The 26,409-nt window shown below is 38.3% G+C and overlaps 1 protein-coding gene across 13 annotated transcripts in view; it reads right to left on the reverse strand.

Moving 5' to 3' along the window:
- Positions 1-26,409, reverse strand: part of BNC2 (basonuclin zinc finger protein 2) — a 355,957-nt gene that overhangs the window by 162,964 nt on the left and 166,584 nt on the right. The window contains exon 1 of one of the 13 annotated variants that reach the window (XM_064501850.1): positions 16,874-16,900. The exons of the other annotated variants lie outside the window; for them this stretch is intronic. Coding sequence (XP_064357920.1) covers positions 16,874-16,885 — 12 coding nt within the window. The 5' untranslated portion in view covers positions 16,886-16,900. Of the gene's footprint in view, positions 1-16,873; positions 16,901-26,409 lie in introns of those variants that run through there. 13 annotated transcript variants of the gene reach the window in all.

The raw sequence follows: 26,409 nt of genomic DNA on the forward strand, positions 1-26,409 counted from the left end.
TTGATTATGTTTCCAAAGGAAATCATGTTTATTTTCTAATGCCTGTTGTCTGTGCGTGGAGTTTTTATATCTACTTCCTTTAACCCTCCCACAACTTTTGAATCCATGAATCTTGTGTCAACCAGCTCTGACAGAAAGTCAGACTTTGCAAAAATATTCAGTTCTTACAACGCAGTTGCACAAAGCATGACCCAGAAGCTGCATGAGGTCCCTGAAACCTTTTGTTTCGGCCTGCCAGGTGCTTACAGCCAGGGCATTCCTTTACACTTACTTAATAGTGAAGGGGTAGCAGCCAGCCGGTCAGTCAGCAGCTCCAGCCTAGTCACACCACACCTCTTGCTCAGCCAAGCAAAGGTGGCTCTGAATTACCAGAGTGCAGCAGAAGGTGGGCTGGAGGGAAAGCTTGGGGATAGATGAGAGCTCTGTAATAAACGTCAACCCTAAGAACAATTCTATAGGAAACCTGGTTTCACTAATACTGCTGTTTGCTCAACTACCTACCTGATACAGGTATTTCAGATTTTAATTTTCAGTTTTATGAGAACTCTGGAAAAATCCGTTTATTCCAAGTCAACACACATGCCTGGGACTAAAAATTACCGCATGTCTAAGAACTCAGAACTCCCAGAACTTAATCTAAGAAGAATGCTAAAATAAATTATCTGAATACATGAAATTTCACAGGTTCTGTACCACACATGGTCAAGATCATGTATTCTCATGTACTTCTGAGCACTGTGCAGAAAAATGCAAATATAACTGAAAGATCAGACATGTTAAAATCAGATTTGAAATGGCATACTATATTAGAGAAAGATTTATAGACATTTATAGAAGACATTTATAAGTTTTAAACCTTATTCTCCAACAAAGTAGTTTAAAAAATACCTCACCAGGACGCTCCTTTGTAGCAACACCTGGTAAAGCCCTTTCTTTCGTTGTGTGGCCAAAACTCGCCAATACTACTGAGCCAATCAATATCAGATACTACCACCAAAATATTAACTTAGGTTTTCACAGATCTGTAAGCAGATTCCAGGCTGTTATGCAATTAGATCTCTAATCATCACAACTGATCAGGACATAAATCACAGCATATTTCTATACAGTCATTTTTGTTAAGTGAGTAACTACACAGAATCACCATGGTTCAGTTCATTAAGTAGTGCAGTTACTTGCTCTCATTTTTCTTGGTTCTCTGACGCATTTAACAACTACAAAACATAAATGGAATGGCCTTTTATGTTTCATAACAACCTCAGTCTTTGCAGCAATTTAATTAACCTGTTAAAAACCTAGATATATGTCACACCAAGGACAGTAAAAAAAGAAGTTAAAAAATCATAACATTTGCAACAGTCTTCACAATTTAAACTTGGCCAAAAATTTGAGAAAATCTGTAAAGAGAATTTTTAAATCTTGATTATAGTTCAATATTTTCAAAAAAACCCTTTATATTTCTTCTTCTTCTTTATTAAAGTTAGCTTCACAAAACTCACAACCCCAGTCTGCACACACTTTACAAACTCAGGACTATATGATGGATGCTAGCCTTTCACTTACTGTTGTCCATACTAGGCAAGACTTTAATATTTACAACTGACTGGCTAGACAGTGCCTGAGGACATGATTTAAAGGTAATGATCCCCTACCTAGTACTAAATCTGATTCACAGTTTGTTGATATTTGCAGAATACCTCTTTGTACTTTTGCTGGTTTTAGGACTAATAAAAGCAAAGGTCTGAATACAGAGCCCTGGAAAATCTAAACAAAAACAGTGCAAAGATTTAAAATATACTATACCTTTTTAAAGACAATGAGTAGATTAAGAATGCATGAACATTTCTTATATAAAACGGTGGGGGATTTGAAAACAAATGGAAAGGACAGAAGCTGTAGAAGTGGGGAAGTTATTCCCTAATACTCCTTCAAAGTATACCAGTACTGATGACTGATTTCAATTACTCTGCAGAAGTAGTGCATGGAAAAACTGCATGTAAGTAACCACACAGTTAGGAGAAAAAACTTCCTAAAGCAGGAGTTTACATTACATACATGCCTTGGTCAAAAACTTTCCATTGATTTCAGTGGGCTCTAGATGAAGACCATATTGATTGGAGGCAGCGTGGTTCAATGATTAAGACAGCAAACTTGGGTTTCATCCTTAGCCTGGTCATTCACTATGTTGTGACTCTTGGGCAAGTTAATCACTTTTTGTGCAACGCTTTTTCCATCCATGTAATGGCAATAATTCTAATTCCCTCACCAATAAATGGAAGCTATACATTCAAATAAAAAAGATATGTAAGGGCTAAATATTCAATTTATCAAAGTGTAAGGCTTAATTTGAAATACCATTTCCAGGAGCAGTAGGAACCTCAGGCAGTAATTTACAGTCCAGCTTACGTGGTAATCTTCTGTGATAAGTCTCAACTCTAAGATACATGTGCACATGCATGCACGTGTGCACGAGGAGTGGGAGAGACAGAGAGAGGCAGAGAGAGGCAGAGAGAGGCAGAGAGAGGCAGAGAGAGGCAGAGAGAGGCAGAGAGAGGCAGAGAGAGGCAGAGAGAGGCAGAGAGAGGCAGAAGACACTGTTGCTCCCTAACTGGCACTCAGTGAGCAGTGAGATACTTAATTTGTTGTAATAAAACAAAGAAAAAGTAGCTGTCAGTTAAACTGCCATTTCTGTCACACTTTTTAATAATACTGCTCCTGTAATTACACTGTGGTTCTTTATACTTACTCAGTAAAAGCTTGCTTAGTTTTAGCATGGAAAACAATTTATGAAATTATAGAAACAGACTGAACACAGCAGTTCATTTGTTGAGGCAATTATCCAGATCCTTGTCAGAAAAGAGAGAGAGTAAAGACTGTGATGTGCAAAAAATGTTTCTAATTCTATGGTATAATACATACAATATGTCTGTGGTTGTGTTGGATTATGTTAATAAACTGCAGTCGAAATATATTTGTCACAACACAAAGGAAGGGTGCTATCAAACGTCTTGCCAGATATTTTAAATTAGTCACCAAAACGTCTAGCCAGGGTTTCCTCTATGACCCTCAGATGAAGGGAGAGGCTTATTGGACAGTTTTTCCTGTGGGACTAGACAGATTCTTCTAATGCTCAAGTATTTTGAATAATCTGGAAAATAACTGTAAAGTGAACTGTGGCACAGTTGCCTTTTTTAACAGACATGTACAATTCAACCCTGAACACAAATCCAGTGTTGTTTTTGGCTGGTTATCACTCAGAAATGAGCTTCCCAAATAGTTTTTAGCAAAAAAGGATAGGGGCCTTATTCCTTCTTTTGGGAAGAGTAAAGGGTATAAGAAGTAAGCTATTGCTCAGCTAAAAGAGCAATCAAACAGTGCCAAAAATCCACGCACAGAGTCCAGGCAACTTCAACTTTAAAAAAGGAAAGAAAGAAGAAGGAAAATACTGAAAACAAAACACAGACTTCTTCGATATCCCATGCAGATTCAGGACAAAATCTGTTGCTTGTTAGAACGCAGTCTTTTGTGTAACAAGTTGGAAGGAGAACATCTTAAAGCAAGAGTGCTTGCACTCCGGAAACACATTTACTACAGAGACTTTCACTAAAATTCAGTACTTTTCCTAACTTTAACCTGTCCTTTTTTATAAAATGTTTCTCATTTATCCTTCAACATAATAATTACATAATAACAAGCAAATGGGTTTTCAGGGATTTCTGAAAGGAGAAAAATGCAAGCTGTCTATTATTTAAACTGAAAATACTACAACAGTTTTTCTTCTTCAGCTGGACACATCACACTCCAGCAGAAGATACTGCTGAAGATTCTTTATGTTACAAACTCCAGTTTCTTGGACAAAAAGTGGAAAAAAAGAAGACCTTGTACACTGGAGACAAAACAAAAACAGCATCCAAACACAGATCATGAATCGTGAACATGCTACAGAAGTTCCACATATTAAAATGTGGATGAAGTTTCTTCCTTCCCCACCTCCCCCAACATCTGGAGATAGTTTGGTGGAGCAATTTCCAGAAACCAAACAGTATCTCTGCTTGACTAGCTCTTTTCATTCGCAAATAAACAATTAATGGAATGGGCAACTAATTTCCAAAGTGTTTGTATTCATTAGGCTGTTTCCTGAAATTAAGTAGCTGTTCCATGATACAGTGCCCACATAGAGTGGTTCTGCTACTCTTTCTCACTGCAAATATAAATGTATTTTTAAGATTTTTTTATTTGTATTTAATGTATTCTTCTAACAAGATCTGAAACAAAAATATTCCCCACCTGATAAGTACAAACACATCTGCTTAACAAAATAAGGGAGGGACAACTAAAGAATTATTCCACCTGAATCACCAAAAGTGACTGTATGGGACACACTTCATCATGGGGAAAAATCCAGATTTTATTCTTTTGCATATCACATCTCTGAACTAGAGAGGTTAAACTGTTTGACATTATGACAGGCTGTTGTAGGCATTTTTATCACCTCATATTGTAATGTGGTGCTCTTTCTTCCATTCTCAACAGAGTAGAAAAAACCTCAACTGTGCAGAAACCTGATCTAAAACAATTACACGGTATGATTTATTTCAATAATCAGATTGAAAATTTCGGTGTCTGATAGATACTAGCTACTTATCTACACTTACTTACAAATCTTGGTTACCGCTTCTGTCCAGAAGCTCATACTAGAAGCTGCTCTATCCACTTAGTTTGCTTTTACATGCTGCCCCACGCCAGGTAAAGAAACCTCCTTGAAGAAATTTTTCAGCTGGTCCTATAGTCTCCACATTTTTTCCTCTAGATCTCCTTATCCTACAGCTCCACTTAAAGCTGTACACGTGGTTAAATAATATGCATTTCCATCCCGTAAAGGGGAAATACATGGTTGTAGTTCTCACTCTCATGTCCACCAAGCAAAACGCTGTGGCAGTTTACATCACCACCATCCAGTGTTTTGACACCTTCTCGTTCTCAGTATTTACTGCTCCAATAACCAGCTGAGCCAAGATAAACGTGCCCCAGTTTTCTCTGGGACATGAACTGAAGTAGCTGAGAGATGAGCTTAATTTCCCTCACCAACGCTGCTCCAGCGGCAGTGGTTTCTGGGGAGAGCAACGAGGACGGACAGCTGGCGGGAGACGCATCTTAGCTTCCACGGCTGGATTCCTCAAGCTCATCCTCTGCAGCCCGTTGCCACATTCAGGGCTGTTTACAGGAACACTTGAAGAGCAGCAAAAGTCAATTGATAATGACTACTACTGAAAAATATTTATATAGTGCAGTACATTTATTCAGTGCTTTACAAATTTAAGCACCGACACTACAAACACTCACTTCCTGGCATAACACTATTCTGAGTAACTTCAGTCACTACTAATTTTCGTGTATCTCACACGCAGAAAAGTTTGAGATCAAGGCCACCTTCAGACAAGTCACCTAAGTACCCAGAACAGGCGATGCACTGTTTCTCTCTCAAATGAAACACAGGTGCAACCTCACATGTCTTATATAAATACACTATTCCATACCGCTTAAATAAATGCTACATTTAAAAATTCATAGAAGTTCTGGGCAACATAATGCACACAGGCTGAGAGGAGATCTCTGTTTCTCTGTCAAGCTCCCACATAACCAGGCTAGCAGAGGTGTGCACACTGAAAAAGAAAAAAGAAGAAAAAGGAAGGGAGATGCGATCTGGATCCATCAGCAGTCCCGTTCAGTCACGTGAACAAACAACGCTGAGAGGTGGGAGAACGTAACTCTACCCATCAAAGGAAATTAAACCAGCAAAGTAATTAAGGCCATTTTATTTCTGAACAAGAACATTCACACACAGCTTTATCGTGGTTTAACTAAATCACTTTTAAAAATGGATTCAGAAGACCGCCGGTGTGCGTCCCTGCACAGACAAATTCCAGAGCTGAGTATTACAGAGGTATGCAAACAGAAATCTGAAAGCTGTCAGCCAATTTATTTTACCCTAGACCTCAAAAAGGGTAATGCCTATCACAGCCCACCATTATTACAGATGTTCTTGTGACACACAAAATTGATTTGGTTAATAGTTTAGCTTAATATCCCACAGGTTTGCGGGATGATGTTGGGCAAGTCACTTTCCTTCTCCTTTGCTTCAATTTCCCATCTGGATATGGGAATAATAAAACTGACCTCATTTTTAAAATGCTCTGAGACTGACAGAAGTAAAGCACAGCGTAAAAGCTGCGTATTCTGTTTGTACTCACAACTCGTAACCAAATTGTACAGTAAATAAAATATATTCTACCATTGAAAACAAACACAAAATTTAATTGTTTATAAAAGCAGCAAAGCCTTCTGTCTTAAAAAGTAAAAAACACACACAAACAAACAAGCAAAAAACTCCACACCCCCTACTAGTATCCCAGACACCCTGGGGCTACATCTAGCCCTCAACTACACAAAGGAGTTAGTCAGCAAACAGCAGACAGATAGTTGGGAGGACTAAGGCACTAGCCTAACTACTGTGTTGAGTGTCTCCATGCCGTCATGTATCCAAGGAATTATTCAGCCACCTTTCTTTTCTCTGGCATTCAAAAACTGAATCCTGAACGGCTTTTTTTCATAATATTAACTTTTCTAAAACGAGATCACATCTGGTGACCTGAAACAATTGCTCTTGTCCCTTCCACAATACATTCAGCAATCACATAACTTAATTATATACCAAGCACTGCAGTACCTTCTAACTCGTGGATTTCTCTACACGTAATATGACCATAGAACATAGGGTTGCAAGATTAAGTAGCAGGGACGAGGGAGGATTTCACAGTAACAACACCTCCCTTGAAGTCAGCTTTTACCGGCGGCCCTTTCAGGCACAGGATAGACTACGTTGCTTCATTCAGTCAGGTCAAAAATTTCGTAAGACAGAAATTAAAAGATCACAACTCATAAATGTCAGGAAACTGAGTTTGTAGGCCAATACTAAAAAGTGCTTTTCTAGATTGTAAAATACACATGCAACACCCAAGTAAGAGAGGCAGACTGTGAAGGCATTTGGGGGAAAAGTGCAAGGACATACACTAAGATTTTAACACAGATTGGCAAAGGACTTCTATTTTTCAGATGAGAAACTACTTTTTCCATGCACTCTGCATTTCTATTTTGCAATCATATTTCTGTCAGCCCTCAAACACCACAATACAAGTGTAGCCACAGTATTCTCTGTTTTAGAACAAGTCTTTCACTAATAAAACTCAGTTCCATAGCCGAGGTGGATTGCTAAAGGAAACATAAACAAAAAGTCAGACTATGAGATTTGGTACTGAACTACTGGGAAAAAAATCAAACACTCCTTATAGGAAAGGAATGTAACAACAAATCAAAATGTCATAAATGACTGCAAAAGGGTATTGTTATTGAAGACAATGTTGGATTAAAAAAAAATTTCTTCGGAAACTCAAAATAAATATAAATAGGTTAAAAAAAAGTAAAAGGCACATCCATAACTCAGATCATCTGACAAAAGTAACGATTAACTCTCAGGTCTGCATTTTCCAATGAGTTTCTTAAATTACATCTGCAGTGCTGAATTTAACATGAGTAAATCTTCATAGTCAAGTACATAAACTTCAGTTGTGCATAGGTTACAGAAGGATTTCCAAGAGACATTAGAAATTTAGGTACATGAAAAAAATTAAAATGAAAATCACATTTTAAAATTTGCCATCTAAAACAAAAGTTGCATTTCCAAATTTATAATTTAAAGACTCTTTTTCAAACTGTGACAATAGAAACAACTTTTCCACATGACATGCTCACTGAGATTTACAGTATTCTGATAATGTACTGACATTTTATAATAGGACACACAACTTCGATTTTGACAATGTACTTTCTAAGTCAAAATATTTTGTCATGGAGGAAACAAGTCTGTCTGCGTACTATCCCGATGAATTGAGAAAAGGGAATTTTGACTGCTACATGGGCAACCATATGAATCTTTCATCAAAGAGAACCATGTAAAACAGAATATATGCCAATGTTTTAAGTAAGACACAGAGGGAGGACAAATCACTCCTCTTATCAACCTCCATCACTATTTGTATTGAGTATTGACCTGAATAGTCTAATGTTGAGGACAGTTGGTTTCTGATATAGCCTTTCAGGAAATAACGTGAAGATGGCTCAAAGGAACAGTGGCAGAAGGGACAAAGCAAAACTCCAAAAAATATAAAGTGTACATAAAATCGTAAAGAGGTAAACTCGAGCAACACAACAGATAAAAGCCTAAGTAATTACTTTTGGCTACAAAACCTAAGGTGAAATATAAAATGAAATAAAGAAAATATACTAAATTCCCTCTTCATCTACAAACATCAAGAAAACTGAGGAACAAGTATCTGTGTGTGAACATCTGTCACATATTTACAGGAAGAAAATAGGTTACACACAGAAAAATCTTTCAGATAGTGAACTTTCCTTAGCTGCTTAGTGAGTAGTATAAACACTGAGATCCAATGCAGAAATAGTACATAACGAGAAAACAGTAATAATATTCCATTTTCGTATAAACGCAAATGCTTTTGTCCAGGGACTAAAACTAATGACATCCTTAGACTTGCTGTGCAGAACTAGCAAAACTCTTTATTTTATGACATCATTGTTTTAGTTCAAAGAACTTTTCTCTGAAATGTTTATAGCAGCACGCCAGTTACTTCGGCTGAGCTGACACAATGACTTTCAAATGGTCTAATACTCTTGACTTACCCACAGATTAGCACATGATTAGCTAGAGTAAAAGGATTATTATGACTGCTGTTCTAAGATATTAACACTTTTGCTAACCCATTCTAAGGATGCCATATATTTTCCACGCTGAAAAAGGTTCCTTAGGCTTAATTATCCACAAGTAACCTCGCAGCAAAGTACCCGAATCCTCTTCAGTTAATTTTTTAAATCTTGGCTCTTCATCCTTACGAGCTGTAAATACGGGCTCACAGCAACGCTCAAACAATTACAGCAGTCAATCTTCCTTAAAGCAGCGGGCTGACGAACACCCTCCGCTCACGCGTGCGCACGTGGGCACGCAGACCCACACGCAGGCCTTGCAGTGAGCGGCCAGCTCCACAGCTGAAGCAGGCTGCAGCACTAACACCCTGAACAGCACGCCGTGGTGTTCCCCGGAGCTGGACACCAGGTCCATGGAGAAGGGCTGCACGTGCGGGGGCACGGGCAGGGGAGGGCAAAATGAGAGAAAGAGCTAACGGGAGGGAGGAGAAGGATCCAGGGGACAGCTGAAGTGTGAGGCGATCCAGGAGCTTTTTGATACGGTTTAGACTTAGCTTTGGGAATGCAACAAAACAACAGCTACAAGCTTAACCCCTTGACACTGGCAAGACGGGCAGCCTCAAAGCTAAGCACCCATGCACTGAAATTCAGACTCCGGTTGCCAACAGGTTAACAGATAGGAAACCCTCCTCTCTTGTCAAAGGCGGCATGTTCTCGTGGCTGCATTTCTGCTTTGTGTACCCAGACGCTCTTCTAAATATATTAATCTGTCACTGCACTTCTTAGCTCTCTTTTTAAATTCAGGCTTGAATTTTATTATGCTTAAGTTCTAACAGGCTGAAAAATATATACAGGGTGTGTATGGCAAGGCTACAGGAAAGCATGAAGCGAACTAAGGGCTACTATTTTCTGAGAGTTTCAGAGTTGTACTGTGTTTTCTGTCTGTTACATACAAGAAGTCATAACTGATGATGAATAGCGAGTTCTAAGAAATCATAAATCAGGAAGAAAATTAGTTCTGTTATGAATGTGTTAACACAGGAAGGTACTTGGAAATAACCTGCATTCCTTAGCCTTTAAAATCCTCATTGTTTCAAGTTTTGTGTAAAACAGCATGAAAGGGACAAGAAAGTGACAGCTCTCAGTTTTTAAGTCATTTGTTAATTTTGGGAGACAGATCACGGTTTTTCAACTTTGTTAAGCGCTGCTGATTAGGATGGTCAGAGAGGTGAAAGGATGTGACACATTTTTTCTGAGTATAATAAGCTGCCTTCTTTTCCTGCATGATTATTTAAGTGCAAATGCAGGTAACAAAAACTAGAGTTACAAGGCGAGATAAAAATTACAAGATGGGAAAACTCTGCTTTGCCTCCGCAGCATTATCTGGTTCTCCCTGCTGTCCTATAGCCAGGGAAAAAGCACTTCCAGAAAACTCACCCAAGATCAAACTGTGTCTGGTGACAGCAGTGTCCAGGCTATAAGTAATGTTCAAAGGATTCAACAATGCCTGTGACTGATCATTCTCTTTCCCTTGCCATCACCTGCTGATTTTGTCCAGGTGTTTTATGGCTATCTTGAGGCCCTGGAGAACAGACAGAAAGAAGACTTTGCCAATTTCTTTTGTCTGGGATTGTGAATTCCTTACACAGATGGTGGACAGCCACAGGCTGGCCAGCACCAGGCACAATCGCCTTCACCCTCAGAGGGAAAGCATGAGAGCAGTATTATCTTCTCCCAGAGCACTGTCTGTAACATGTCTGTGGTTAAGTAATAGAACAAGATGGCTTTTCTCAAGGAAAAAGAGGGGGTTTTTTTCTCTCCCCCCCCCCCCCCCCCCCGCCAGCCACAACAATATCAGGAAAAAAAAATAGAAAGAAAATAAATAAATAAACCACAGCTTTGGCTTGTATTTGTAAATTAAGCATTCCTAAGCAATTCAAGAGGTTTGTCTAATAAGATAATCTTGTGTTAACATGGTTTTGTAGTATGTTTACAGTCTCTGAAGTATTCCAAACAAATCCAGCTAAATCTTACTAAGCAAACTAAGCCATTTCTAGCAGCAGTTTTTGAGATGGGCACCAGGCGTGAGCCTCCACACTCTTTTTCTCTTCCCCGATTTGCTTACAAAAAAGCCCATTACTTATGCAAATGACCGCTAAATGTGCAGTTACCTAATTACACAAACACCAATTTGAATATGAACTTTTCTCCTGCAGTGATGCAACTGCAATTTTGAAACCGGGTATTTAAAGCAGAACCGCTACCCTCCCACTTCTGACCTCTGAAAGTGTGACTACATACCAGAGAATGGAGAGTATGTAACAAAATATTTGTGCAACACTTAGGCACCTGACAAAGCAAATTTTACAGAAAAATGTGTGCTACTTCCAGTTCTCAGAACTGGAAGAGGCTTGGCAAAACGTGTTTATTTTATATGTATTTCATTATGAAGCCAACCAGATACACATCTTGGATGACAAGCATTTTATGGGCAATCTCTGTCTTCCCATACTCTCAAAAAAATAGTGTGTGTGGAATACATACTTATTTTGGAAGTTTTAAAATATGTATTAGAAAATAAGCAGGTATCTGAGACGCGAGTTATAAACAGACTCCAGCAATTGCAGACCTATACCGATCCAATATGCTGTTTCAGTTTTGCTTATAGGTGATGTGAATGAACTCTGAACTCATCAGTAAGATGTAAGGCAACACAGGCCTCTTAGATCCTCATGACACAGCCTGCTCCCCCTGCCTAGGGATCAATGTTAACATATACATGGGGAGAGCAAAGTAATCGAGCTGATTTCTGCCGCGCAGATCTGAGAGCACAGTTCTGTCCTGCTCTAAATTATTTATTTTAATGCCAAAGGGTGTAACATTTTCATCTTTTTTGGAAAACTATACTCAGCAGTTATAAAATCTAGCATCATAAATGTTAGAGAAGGAAAGGACCATTACATCACCTCGCCTATCTCCTGCCAAAGCAGGCTAGCTCCCTACTGTACATTTTCTAGCCCTATACAAAATGTTTCCAATAATAATTTGCTGATGTTTTAAATGCTCTGAATTATATTAACACTTAAAAAAAAAGCTTGCCATTGTAAAAGGGAAAGTATAGTGCTCACAGGAGGTGAATATGCAGCCTTGGAACTACAAGTCCCCTTTTCTCCACCACCACAGGTAGCAGCAGTAGTAAAGCCTACACAGACCGCTCTGCCCACCAGCGTGTCATAACCCTGATCCACAGAGGCCAGCTTCACGGTGGAAAAAGTATCTTAGCTCCCACGGCTCATTTTGTCCTGCAGCCTTCTGCTGAGATTACTGACAATTTAGCCAATGTATTTATTTATTTTTATTTCTTTACTGAACCCAAATACAGATATATTGCCATGTCTATGTACAGTTCATATCCATAAAAAGGCCACAGTGTTTGACTGTACACAAACACCATGCAGAACTCTTTGTGCCTATTTTTTCCACAAAGATTCAGGCAACTTCTTCATGGCTTCCCATGACTGTATAAGTGTCCAAACGAAAGCATCCCTACTCCCTACCAAAAAAAAAAAAAAAAAAAAAAAAAAAAAAGTTAAAATTCACTCTACCTTCTTACACCTTCGCACCTAGTTAGTATTTCCCTTGAAGAGACAGGAACGACCAGAGGGGTGTTCAGCCCCAGGTCTGGCAGCCTAATGAAATAAAGTTGAGTGCCACGGATGAGGCTGTCTCGCTGTAAACTGGAGCCCTACGAACTCCAGCACCTCTGCCAAGTGTTTAATCCATAACACCCTACACAACACAGCTGTGCTTGGGGTGGGGGGTGGCGGGGGGGGTGTTTTAGGGGCTTTTTTGTTTCCTTCTCAGTTTTCTGGGGCAGGTATCTGTCTGCCCTACAGCGTCTTGACACAACAGAGGGGCACGTGCCCGGGCGGTGGTGATGGTGCCGTCCCAGCCTGGCCAGCAACGCTGAAGGAGTGAGTGGTGGTGGTGGTGGTGGTGGTGGTGGTGGTGGACGAGTTGCCCCTAGCTGAGGGGAAACCAGATCCCAGCGTGGATGGTGGAACTCGCTCAGACGTGGCAGGGTCATTGCCCAGCACGGGGATCTCAGACCAGGACAGAAAGACTGGAGAGAGGAAAGAGTGGGGGAAAGAAACCCTGCCTAGTGGGAATTGGACTGAGAATGCCATGCTGCCCTCAGATGTTAACAGCAGTTTGCTGATGGCCTGGACTGAATTCAAACTGGTGACCTAAGGCAGAAAGACTCTGTATCTAACTAGTAATCCCCTGAGCAGGGGTACTTCGGTACTTTTAATCACAGAAGAAAAATTACAGTCCCAGGAGAAACTGTACTGGAGAGTAAAGTGCTAAATACTAGGGAAAAAAACTTTTTTTAACTTACAAAATAACATGCAGTTTCTTCTACCAAATTATAATACTTTTATGCCAACTTTATCAAGGCTAAAAACTAAAGACAATAACAATAAAACAACATTTTTACAATTCCTGAATATTTTTCCACTGTTTTTTTAGATAGCCATTCATGGGTGAAATTTCTTTGGTTCCATTTCATGAATCAGTCTTTCATTTTATTAGTAGACTTTCAGGATTAAAGTTTTACAAGATATTTATACAGGAAAAAAGGAAGAAAGAAAGAAAGATTGTGTAACTATGCACAGCACCATTCTTGAGATGTAATTATGTCTATTAAAAATATAATGAGAGTGCACATCAGCAACCTTCAGCTTAATGGAGGCTTCACAACAGCCTCAGCAACTGAAGTTACTTTCAGTGAAAGGTTAACATACAAAGTGAAATTGGCTACTTTTCTTCAAAAGGTTAGAGTTGCACTATTATGGATACAGGAAAAATAGCATAGCATACAGTCTTTTCTTGAGACAGTGTTCAACTCTTATTTGATAAAAAATGATGAAAGATGTTATGTTTTTAATACAGATACTATTTACAAAAATATCACTGTATAAGCTTCTTGGGTAGCATATTGGGATACCTTCAATACAGTTTTTCAGTATCTCAAAAACCTAAATAGAACATATGCCCAAGATTAAACAGGAAGTACTTAGGAGAGAAATAACTTTTAAAACCTTATTTTTAATCTAAAGTCAGTATTTTTCTTATGCAATTCCTCTTACTGAGTGAATTAATCTATGGAACATAACTGTAATCACCTGTCTATCAACAGCAGAGTTTCTTAATACAAGGTGAGTTTTAAAAAACTTCTCTTTACATGAGTAGCAAACATTATTTTTTAATGCCAGAAACACTCAGACTATGCTATGGACTGATAATCTGCCAACATTTTTGTTTTTAATTTAAGCTAGTTTTGAGTTTCATCAGCAAGGAAGAAGAAAGCCTTGAAATGGTAACATTCATTTTATTTTCCCTCTATTCACTGACTTAAAAAAAAAAAAAAAAAAAAGATAAAAGGCTATGTTAAAAGATTGAGCCAAAAAACAGTTGCTTCAAGGCAGATATTTCTTTATGTCATGTTTCAGCCTGGAACAAAGTTTTACACACAACTTATAACCCTGAAAAAAATGGGATTTGTATTCAAGTGTTACTGGTACAACCTTAAGTACAATGTGCTACTGACACCTTAACTACAGCATTGCAAATGGTGCTGCTGAAATAAACCTTTTCTTTTTTAACCTGAGAAAATGCTGCAATCATTAAAGTATTCTTGCCCTCTGTATGTCTGGGAGTGGTCTGTCCATAAGTTATTAATAAACCATGGAAAGGTGCAGCAGCAGACCAACTATTCATATTAATGAATGTCTCATGAATATTCAGCTGCATGTTGACTCTTACCTCAGAGAACCAAGGGAACCAAAATCTACCCCCCAATTCTACAAGTCAAACCTTCTGATGCTGTAACATTTTATTTGGAATAACAGTACCTAAATCTCCAATACTGACTCTGCCGCAAAGCTAAATAAGCAGTGTTCCTGTACAAGTGTGAGTGGGGGTCATGCTATCTATGCTTCATTAAAAAAACTACAGCAGCGAGTACACAACATAATCTTAGGTCTTTATTTTAACTAGAACTAAATGACCCATCATGAAATATTCACACAGGTTTAGTGCTAAAATAATAGTCACTACTGCCTGCTGCACCATGCTCTGAAACTGAACGTGCCAGTTTGGGTATTAATCTTCTTCTTCCAGTCAGTCAGTCTGCAGCATGCACATACAAATGCATGTTTAGAAGCACACGCACAATTCAAGACACCATGACTGCTGTTCCCCTTCCTGCTCAATACCTTTTACAGACTTCTGTTGGCTTCTATTTCTGATTTCTAAATCAAAATCCCTCTGCTACAAACTGTTCCAGCACTATTAGACACAAAGCATAATAGTTGCAGAAAACTTCAAAGTGGAACATATCAAGGGTTTGTTTCCCTGAATTATTTGCCATTTCAGTATTCCTTTTCAAGAACATTTTTCTTTAAAGAACAGCCTTTCTATGGCTGAGATGTGAATGCACACTAGATCTCCTTTCAAGGCCAGCATATACTTCCTTAACCAAATCCACCACTTCCTTTGCAAACTAAACAGAACTGCTTCAATTCTGTACATCGTTTAAAAGTTAGAAGGGAGCACCCTTACGTGTAATAGCACGCATCTGGGAAGCCAATTGGTGCAGTCAGAGCACATATCTTAATAAGCGACTCCTAAACATTCAATAAAATAAGTGGTAATTGGGCACAGAAAAATAAATTGTCAAGGCAAATTGAGAAGAACTTTTGCTTTTCAGTGTGTTATTTGTAAAAGTATTTGTAAGATTACACTGGAATTATGTATGAACAACCATTGACTCTTATGCATGCAGTCAAACTATCTCAGAATATATAGTGAATTAACTGTGTTTTTCTTTTGGATAAAATTAATGTCAGCTTTCTGTCCTTAGACCAGAGCCAGTGGGGAAACAAAATATGTTTAGCCCAGAAATAGTTGTGGTAACTCAATCCCTGCACTCTCCTTATTTTCTTGATGACAAAGAGAAACTCCCAACTGGCAAGGCCACCTGCACTGATTACTCCTCCATCCACACCCACGGAATATGAAAATGAGCCAATGATCATTAACCTTAATTTCTTCTAACATAAACCTCAGCTTTTTTTCAGGTTTGCTTCTCTAGAAACTCCCCTGAGAGGGGGAAAAAAGAAAAAGGAAAAAAAAAAGAAAAAAAAAACCAAAAGGGAGGGGAAAAATCATAACTGGGGGAAAAAAATCAAGAGAACTGAAAAGGACTCAGTGGCTTTTTTTCTTCTGTTTCACAGCTGGCTTATTATAACTTCACAGCAGTCAGATAAAGGGATTTTGAGGCACTATCATCTCTCTTGATAGCAACTTCTTTCCCTCCCCCGTCCCTCTCTCTCCAAGCAATAAGGTAAATGCTTATGCATGTTCTTTTTTTCTTTTTCTTTTCCAAAAATATTTCTGGGTAAAGACAGTTGGCAAAAACAAAGATGGGTCTGGACATCAGGAATGCAGGTGTGGCCCAATGTTAGGACCAAAGGGCCAAGCACAACTGGGTGGGATATTTCCAGTGCAACTACTTCAAAATACAGTAGAGAATGCATCACACCTTCTGGTCATCCACATTCAGTTACTGCCAACTGGAATCATTTTTGGTTCAAGCTGTGCGGGACTAGCTCCCATTGGCATTACATCATCTTCTAATGGATATGGCACTCACTTGGGCCCTCTGAAGATTATAAAAAATATATATATATAATAATAACACTGTAGAAGTAATGGTTTGTATAGCACAGATGTGTCTGCTGAAAACAGACACCCTGCTACCTTGTTAAGTCTCCAGACAGAGCTAGGTAGAACTCAATCAACATATTCAAAGGAATTACACATCTATAAAATTGAGAACTTATCAATTCATTGATGTATGCGCCGGCATATCCCCTGCTGAAGCAGTCTTTTTCCTGCAAATATTTTAAAAATCATTACACAGCTAAATGAAAGCAAAAAAAGATTTTAATATGTCTTTTTCTCATTAGAATTACCAAATGAAAAAGCAAATAAATGTTCAAAGAACACAACAAAAGTGTGATTGTATTACCTTCAAATACATTACAACAAGCTGCTTGTCGCCTACCAAATACATACAGCAGGGCTTCTGTGGAGACCAGGAGGCAGACAGTAACTTTGATCACGCAGACATTCCTCATTATTTCAGACCTCAAATCAAGTAGCAACAGTCAGGGGAAGAAAGGGGTGAGAGACATGGGGTTGCTGGGGAGGGAACGGGAAGCAGACTGCAATTCTGTCCTGAGTTCAGCATCCTAATTTAAACGAAAACAAGCTGTTGGCATCTCTGCGTTTCCCTGCACCCCGCCTTCCCCATGCTTCCCAGCCTCCTGGTTCACTAAAAATGACAAGCACATTTCTAGGCTCTGCTTTTTTATCAAGCTGACAAAGGTCAACAATACTAGCCAGAAGAGTGTTGAAGTATTCAGTGCCACAGGTCATCCTAATAGATACTGGAGGGACTCATTGCAACACCACTGTAAGCCAAGATAGTACGGTTTTTAAGAGGCAGCACTTTGCACGTTCACAGCCTGGTTAATTTAATACAATACTGGCCTCTTGTTTGCAAAATATCGCCGGCACATTTCAGGGCTGGTGTCTTTCCGTGGGTGACAGTAAGGTGACTGAATTCAGGCATGTTAACAGATGCACCTTTTTATGCTCTGTTAAACCATGTCACAGACTACAGCCCCTAAGTGCATTCCTTTATTTATGCTGCAGCCAGCTGAGCTAATTATCAGAGACAGACCTGGTTCTAGCTCTATAAAGTCCAGTGTGTGTGTGTGTGTTTAGGGAGGCTGCGAGGCAAAATGGGGTGGGGAGGCGGGATATTCTTTTGAAAACACTTTTTCTTAAACACATGGGTTTGAAGTCCTCGTGTAATTTCATCAGTGCTATGAATTGGGGAGAACTGTATGAGCAATTTTTAGAAGACAAGAATATTAAATTTCACTGTGCTGTGTGCTTTTTTTAAAAAAAAAAAAGAAAAAAAGAAAAACAGGCATATTTAGGCCCAAACAGCTATAAAATAAATACCAGTATAAAACTTGCTCTTTCTCCAACACTAGAAAATAGCTGAAGGACCTACCCCAGATCTTACAGTAAGACACTAATTCTGAACAAAACAGTTTGCTACATCTCTGCATACAATTTCTGTTTTATTATGTGTGGGCAAAGGAACACCCACTGACAGCTCTGCTGCTACCAAATATTATAACAAAGTTCTCTATAAGCTTCTATGCCACAGTCATATTTTATCAGTAGTGTGGCAGCTACCCTCCTTTCAAAATTCTTAGCCAGTTTGGCGATCTTTCACCAAATTAATGTCTTTTACTTGCATGACTTCTTCCTGTATTACAGTTTTTGGTTAAAAAAGACCATAACACTTAGAGAAAAGAGGAGAAAAAGGACCTGATGTTGACAATTTTTTTTTTTTTTTTTACTACTTATGACTAAATGACCTTAACCGAAGAATAAAGAATTAAATCATTTGTCTTACGAGCAATGGCGTATTTTTTTTTACAGTGTACAATTTAGCTAATAACTGGTTGGGGCCAATCTTTAACAAGTCACATATTTCCATTGTCCCTTCACCCCCTGCTTATGCTTTTACCACATCCTAACAAAAACATGACCAGAACTGGTGAAAAACATACGGTTCCAACTAATGAATCACATACTTTCCCGCAAGTGCAGTAAGTACTACCAGCTGTGACAGTCTTGCTTTGGCAGTGGAACCAGTGCAGAACAAGGCCGACACATCTGAAACCAGCTGTACTGAAAAACCACAAGCAATATAAGTCCGTCTGCCTTCTCAGGGGCTTCTTTGTCTCTGTCTGTGTCTCTGCTCTGTCCCTGGAACTTGCCAGCCATCTTGTTTTGACAGGGTTCAGAGTTTCAGAAGTTTCAAGGGGGAAAAAATCCGCTGATTCAGGAAACTGGGTTTCAAGAAAATGATAAGGAGGTCTTTGTCAAGTGAGTCCAAGTCAGGAAATTTAAAGAGACAGAGTTTGCATCTACATGTCTGCTCTGTTTGTGTTACAACTTAAAAGCACGGAAAAAGACACACATATACCTAAAGCACATGCACGCCCGTGAATTCCTACTTATACCTAAAAGCACAGCTAACGCTCATGAATCACGGGCAGGGGAATGGTGTCATTAGACACCAGGATTTTATTGGATTAAATCTGAGAGGGTCACAAAACGCAGAAATGACTCAGTTAATCTCTAATTACGTATATCATCCCAACAGGAAAGCCAATAAAAAATTATACCCCACCACACTGCTCTATGTTCTGTATATGCCACGTGCTTTATTAAAGACTATTCCAGCAGTGTTTCAGAGGCTTTTAAAAATCTGGAGGGGCACAGTTTCTTGTAGTCTTCAACCCATAAAGCCAGGTATCATAATCACCATAAGCCTATTGTGGTGGACTGAGATGGAGCGGGGAAAAAAGTAAACAAACATTTTCAGAAGTGACATGAAGTAGTTTTGCTTTACATAAAAAGTGTTGTGACATTCAAGTCTGCTGCTTCAGGTCCTTTTAGGACTAAAAGCAAGTACTGTATGTCATGGGGGAAGTCCCCCTTGCCCCTCTCTCCTCCATCAGAAAATACTTTTGCTCCTAGTTCTGCAGAAATGCAAGATATTAACCCTAGTATTTTTATACAAGCCAAGAACCCAGCCCAAGACTGATTTATCCTCATTTTGGAGCCCACACAGATGTGCATTTAGTAGAGAATATACATACAGGAAAAGACAAAAGAAGAACTGACGTCATTATTAATGATAGCTGCCTGATCTTTTTCAGAATTTCAGAACAAATTTAGATGGAATAAATGTCAGGTGATGGATTCTCAAAAATACTGCAATAGGTACATCACAGGTTTGTCATACGACTTTCCAGCAGTCACGCATGTCCCTCTTCAATATATAGCAGGTAAGCAGGTGAGACAGTAAAGTCAAAACCCTGGCAGCAATCCATCCCCATACGGTGACTATGTGTGTAAGGTATAAAAATGGGCACACAAGCACTGTAAACACCTTTAGCAGCGTTAAGTCTTCTAGCCCTCACTTGGGATGGTCACACTACCCCCAAGCAGTAAAGCTGTAAGTTAGCTATTCAGGGATGCCCTGTTGAGTGCCATCAGCACTTTGATGTGGTACCATGCCATCACCTATTTTGTATACACACACACTTTGAAGGAAAACTGTTTTAAGGATGGCTTAACACAGACATCCGCATGGTGTGATCTCCCCCTGTCCCGGGCACCTGTGACGTCATGCTGGCACACTAAGAGCAATATGAGCACTACAAGTCCCATTGTACAGACCTCTGACGGAGGGAGAAAAATTCTGACTAACAGTACTTAGAAAGGATGAGGAACTTCCCAAGACAGCTTTGCTCTACCAAATACCATCATGATTTAAAGAACTGTTCAGACTATTTTTCTTGACTAGATGTGGCATGTATCCTACAAGGAAGCTTGGACTTGCTCCACTTCCAAAGCATAAAGAACTCCTGTGTTCGCCCCTTTCTGCTATACAGATAGTCCTTGAATTCATCTCTGGTGAAATGATTGTCATTCCTGTACCAAAGGTAACACTGATTCCTGCAACAGAGGTAACTTCTGTTACAACTGAGGCACTCACCAAGATTGGGAAATTGGGAGAGGTGACGAAAGGAAGCTGAAATTCATCTTCATCCTTTTTTTGTCGACCAGAAGTTTGAAGACATCTCTGATACATGCCCTCTAAAAAGCTGGATTTGGTGGCTTGGGTTTTTAAGAGTTTTTTGGCTGGGGCAGGTACAGCAGCTTATGAACGGAACCAATGGAAAATCTTTCAGGTATCTTACATATTACCCTAACATCAGCCCTACACCAGCAGCACCAACTGTGCAGCCTTTTAGTTAGTATAAAAGGAAATTACAAACTCTAGACTCTTTACATACTTAAAAATCACTTTTTTTAACTGTAGGGCAGAAAGTGGTTTTGTTTTAATGATTTACTGGTTTACCTCAAATTACAAACTAATAAAATATATTTCCTCTTACAATGAAAAAGGTCTTCAGCAGATCTTTGTAGAGTCAAATAAAGATTTGCTGTAACAACACCAAGCTGCTATCACTGAACAAGTTTATATTAATTTCTAAAGTAGGTTTTATTTTTCTGTGAGGACAAAAAATGACATAGGTCCATTTTGCCGCATTCACAAAAGAATATCAGGGAAGTGTCAAGCAAAAGAATTGGTAGAAAATAAAACAGAGATTTCTAGCACTGACATGTGAGGAATAATTTTTGCATGTTGTCTTTTATGACAAGTACAAAGATAATTCTAAAGCTCTAGTCTCAAAACAGCTTACTACAGTGGGAACTGACTAACTATATGAATAATGTACCTTCTTAGCTAATATCGTTACTTCTGTTTTTTTCTGAAATGGACAATATTTTATAGAAAATAAAATTTAATATAAAATAAAGTGATTCCAACAATTAGAGTATACAGTACACCATCCCATATGCTAACACTCCTCACTACAGTTTGCTAAATAGGGCAAAACATAAGCATACTTCTCTAAACTAGAAACAGAATTTCTGTTTGGCCTATTTTGATTAATTGTCATTTATCATTTCAGGTTTTTTTAATAGTGTATTTTCAAAAAAACATTATAGCAGAGGAATTGCTAAAATGAATTAAACTGAGAAATGAACTTTCTTTTGGTTTCTCAACTAATGCAGTTCAAAAGCATTATCCCATTCAATTAGGATTCAAAAGCAATGTCATGTGACTTAGCCAATTGCAAAGTTCATCCAGTATTTCCCAGAAATGGTAGGACTGTTTGAATTGAAAACTACTGTCTGTCCAACAGCGGTATAATTTATTCAATTTACAACCTATTTATGGAGCATTTATAAATGTAAAGGAAGGACTAGATTTTCTGCACAAGTAAAAGAAGAGTTTGACTAACCCAGGTTATAATTAACAACAGTGTCTATTAAAAAAAAGTGCTAGCTGCCCACAGTAATTAGCTAATATTTAATCATGTTATTTCTTGTAAGAAGAATAAGGAAGTATAACCATGGATTTAACATGAGAGCAACATGCACTGCTTTTCTAAGGGGCAAATTCAAAATAAGCCATTCCTGTCTTGACTGAAATGACTAACACACCTATCTTCAGGTACACCACAAGTTGTTTTGGAAACAGCTGTCTTTCTCAAAGAAGGGGAGCATCCAAGGCAGTAGAAAATGCTTTGAGGCTAGCTGTTCTTCAGCATGCCACTTGAACAACCCACAAATATAGTTCTCCAGGTGTTCAGCCAAGTGAGAGAGCCAATACAACAGGCAGCCAGTAAATGCACCTTCAGGAGGCAAATAAGCAACAGCCATAGAAGACCGTGAACCTATAGTCTGGCCCATTGTTACAAGTTTACATGAATATACTTGGCTTTTCTCTTCACAGTTACATGGGAAAAAAAAGGCAGATCTTCCTCTCAGCTATGTATGTGTAACACTAATGTTCTTCAGTGAGAAATGTGTGCTTTTGTCCAGCAACACAAACTATATAATATGCCACTAGGGACAGCTGGTTTGCAATTTTCAAGTGAAGCTGCAAGGATTCCTACATGCATCACAAGGGATTGGTGCACACCTTTAAAGTGACGATCACTTGAAAACACAGTTTTGGAGATCACTAAAAATAAAGAAATGTCTTAACTTGGGCTAATCTGATCTAAAATCAAGCCATATTTCATCTTCGTTATTCCAAAAGAAAACCAAAAATTGCTAGATTGGTAGAGTTGCGGATTTTTTTTTTTTTTTAATAATCATAGACTAATATAGATAGGAAGAAACCTTTGGAGGCCATCTGCTTCAACTCCATGTTCAAAGCAGGGCCAACTTAGAACAGGTTGCACAGGGTCTTTTCCAGTTGTGTTCTTCTAGTAATTGATTTTTTTCATTTTAAAATTACTGCAATAAAAGAATTCTTGACCTACCATATTAAGCAGTACTATCGATACTAAGGAAAACAAAAACAGATGTTAAAAGGTTTGCTCATAAGAGGTGGCAGAGACAGAATCAGAGACCTGGAGCTTGCAGTTCAGTCCATAAGACTTTGTTATCTAACCAGTGTTTATATTGTCTTTTAAATAAACCTCATCTTCAAATTAGTCTTACCTGCTTAGCCAATTATCCCACTGCTATGTATTCCCCTTTCAACTCAGTAATGAATATACAAAACACCGTCTGTGCTAATACTAAATACTACATCATCTCTGAGTGGAATCTGTACTTCAACTCCATGCTTAGCTCTTACACAGTTTTTAATCCAAGGTAGGATTTCTTGTATTTTGCCACAAATTCTCAAAGAAATTAAAAGTATATAACATGTCCTCTGCAGTTGTCTGCTCTTTTGCCTTCCAGTGTGTTAGAAAAGCACACATTATGCTCAGAAAAGCCCTTCAGTTTTCCTTTCTCATCATCATTAGGTGCTTAATTATAATTCTATTTTAGTAATTTTTGCTATGTCTTTTCTCAGCCAAAAAAATACTCACCAAATACAGTTTGAGGAATCACCTTTTCAAAAGAAAGAGTAAAACATCTGACCACCTGTTCAGATAAAAGCATATTTATTAACAGATATATTTAATATGGTTAGAAGTCCTTAGATGAGGGCCACTGGTGATTTATTACAAATTAATTTCTTTTGCTTCCTGTCTAAGCTCCAAAAACATCTTAACCAAAGCTGGCATAACTGCAGATGTCAGCTGCTTTCTTGTATAATAGGGACAGCAACGGGAATATTTTCCTGAAAAATCTGACTAGCCCTAGTAATACCCACAATTTACTTACATGCAGTCTACATAAACAGTTATGCTGGATTTAGCTTGTGTTTAGTACCACTTGATAAAAACTATTACCAATGTGGTTTACATAAATTACATGTAGTCTACTCCATATGGAAACCATATTTTAGCAGCAACCAATGTTTAATAATGAACACTCTGCCTTGCTCTCTAAGGGGCCGGCTCTTTCTCGCCTCTCTCTGGCTGCACTGTTCCTATGATTTGTCTGCAAAGATACTTAGCTCATGAAACTCAAGTCATTTGAATATTCACGCTGCAGTTAAAAAGGGATTAATTTTATCCCATGTTGTACTGGTAACAAGATAACTGTCCTCTTTGAAATGTAGTACGCTAAATTACCTTCATCTATAAGTTATTTCAAACATAGGCTGATAACAACAATTGACATCATGAACAATATTGTTTGTCTAAGTGATTAATGACTTTTATTTGTTTACTTTATAATAAGTCTCTTTAGCCTCTGTCATGTAAAATTAATTAACCAACAAGTAGCAAAGAGATACAAGCACAAAATAGTTTAATATTTTATTTTGGCTTTGTGTACTTTTGTAATATTACAGTATTTTTGTTTAATAACAGTGGCATCTTTATTTCTTCATTCTATTGAATATGATATATAGGGCAGATTAAACAGAAGCTGCAGAGAACTATTTATCAATGATAGGAATGAACGCCTTCTTGAAGATTTTAAGTTTATATATATACTTAGATTCCCTTACTAGGTTAAGGCAAAATAGAGAATTTTGCTCTCAGGACTGTAAAATTTCAGGCTGAAATTCTGATCCTTTTGAAGATGATGGCAATTTTGCTTTTTGCTGTGGCCAGATTTAACCCTCAAATTTTAATGTGTTTAATATTTCAGTTAGCAGGGGAAACAAAGCAGATTCTAACAAAAGCATTTCCACGAAAGGTGAGACTACTGCTACAACAATAGGCCTACTCCATTCTTCTGTTCCTTATTCACAGGTTTAAGAAATAGGAAAAAACTTGAAGATTTTACCAGAATCAACTCATCAAAGAAATTCAATACCATGAGCTAAAATACGATAAGGAAGCTACTATTACAAGGTAACGCTTAAAGACCTAGATGAGACGGTGTGACTTGTTGGAAAATTACATGAATTTAACAGAAAATGGCAACACTACAAGGAGTTTTAAAGTAAGTCCTGTATATGAATACCTATGACATAATTCTGTAGAATTCAGAAAGCTTGTATTAAGGGTACAATTCTTCATAGCTCAGATACGACGTAAACTTCCAAACATCTGGTGAACGTCAGTGCAGAGCTTTCAGTCTCCCCAGAGAGTTATCAGTTGGACTATAATGTTATCAGCTTTTGTGCACTTCTCAGAGAGATGCAATCAACTTGCCTGAGAACATGAGGAAGAGCCAGGAATTCCTTTTCCAATTCCAAATTTGTGGACTCTCTAACATTTCTGGTAAATCAAGAATTCCCAGTTGCCTCACTTTCACAACCTCCAAAAGTTGGGATACTTCTGTGCCTACTTTTTAGACCAGTAAGGAGTAATTGCTACCAAATTACTCCCCATTTCATAAATACTTAAATAAAATTATTTGAATGCTAACATTTAGTTCATAGTGCCTAAATACAGATACTTCAATATAACATGGAAGATTTTAAAGCAGAAATATTTGACATTGATATATGAACAGAACATCTCTTACATTCAGAAATTATGATACTGCTTAAGAAAGCAAAGCATACTTTCAGTTGCCCAGACAGTACCATTCACATGGCAGTTCTCTCCTTTCAGATCAAGTGAATCATCAAAAACACAATTTAATGTAATTCAGTGTGCAACAGTGACCTGTCACTGGATGCCCAGAATACTTTGGTGTGCTCTCCAATGACCATGACAACAAAAGTTGTTCAGATGTTGCTTGAAGACAGTTTCACAAATTTAATGAACTACCAGAGAATACCAGGAGGTTGTGGAATCGGGATTCTGCTTACAACCTACTTTCTGACATGACTTTAATCTATGCTGTACAAAGGCCAGCTCTTCTCCCCAAACCAAATTTACAACTCAAACACAGTCTGCTGAGGATTTCTCTGGCTAATTTTTATCTACAAACCAAGGAACAAATAGATTGACTGCCCCTCCAGTTTGTGGATGTGGGACCTAGATGCCTCCTCCCACAGCCGTCATCCTAATATTTTGCTTCAGTTTGATGAAAGAAATTCCCGTTTTGGGCTGGAATAAATAAGCTTCTGAAAAAGCTGGAAAACACAGTAAATGGTCTTCTCTGAGTATTATCTACACTGTCCTCATGCAACCCCTAAACATAAGTTTGGTTTCCTCCTAAGTTCATCAGCGTCCTATTTTCAGTGCCATTAAGAAATCTGCATCCCAACAAGACGGAGAGAGTTTGTGTAAATATCAACAGCAGTATTTATTGTGAAAAATGAGTGGAGAGTTGGGAGGAAAAGTGCTGACAGTTTCAAGGCAACACAATTGTTCTTTGAGGAGATTATTCACAATGTCTCATAAAAGTGTTTTTAGATGAGAAACCACATGAACAAGAAAAAGTAATTAAATCAACAAATTACAATTCTATGGCACGTGTCATTCAAAGTTTGAAAATGTTATCAAAAAGAAACACTCCTTCCCAATTTACAGCAGGAAAAAAACAAGGCATACCAGGTGGAATCTGGAATTAATTAGGAAAAGT

This window comes from Dromaius novaehollandiae, chromosome Z (genome assembly GCF_036370855.1).
Source record: "Dromaius novaehollandiae isolate bDroNov1 chromosome Z, bDroNov1.hap1, whole genome shotgun sequence".
Taxonomy (NCBI): domain Eukaryota; kingdom Metazoa; phylum Chordata; class Aves; order Casuariiformes; family Dromaiidae; genus Dromaius; species Dromaius novaehollandiae.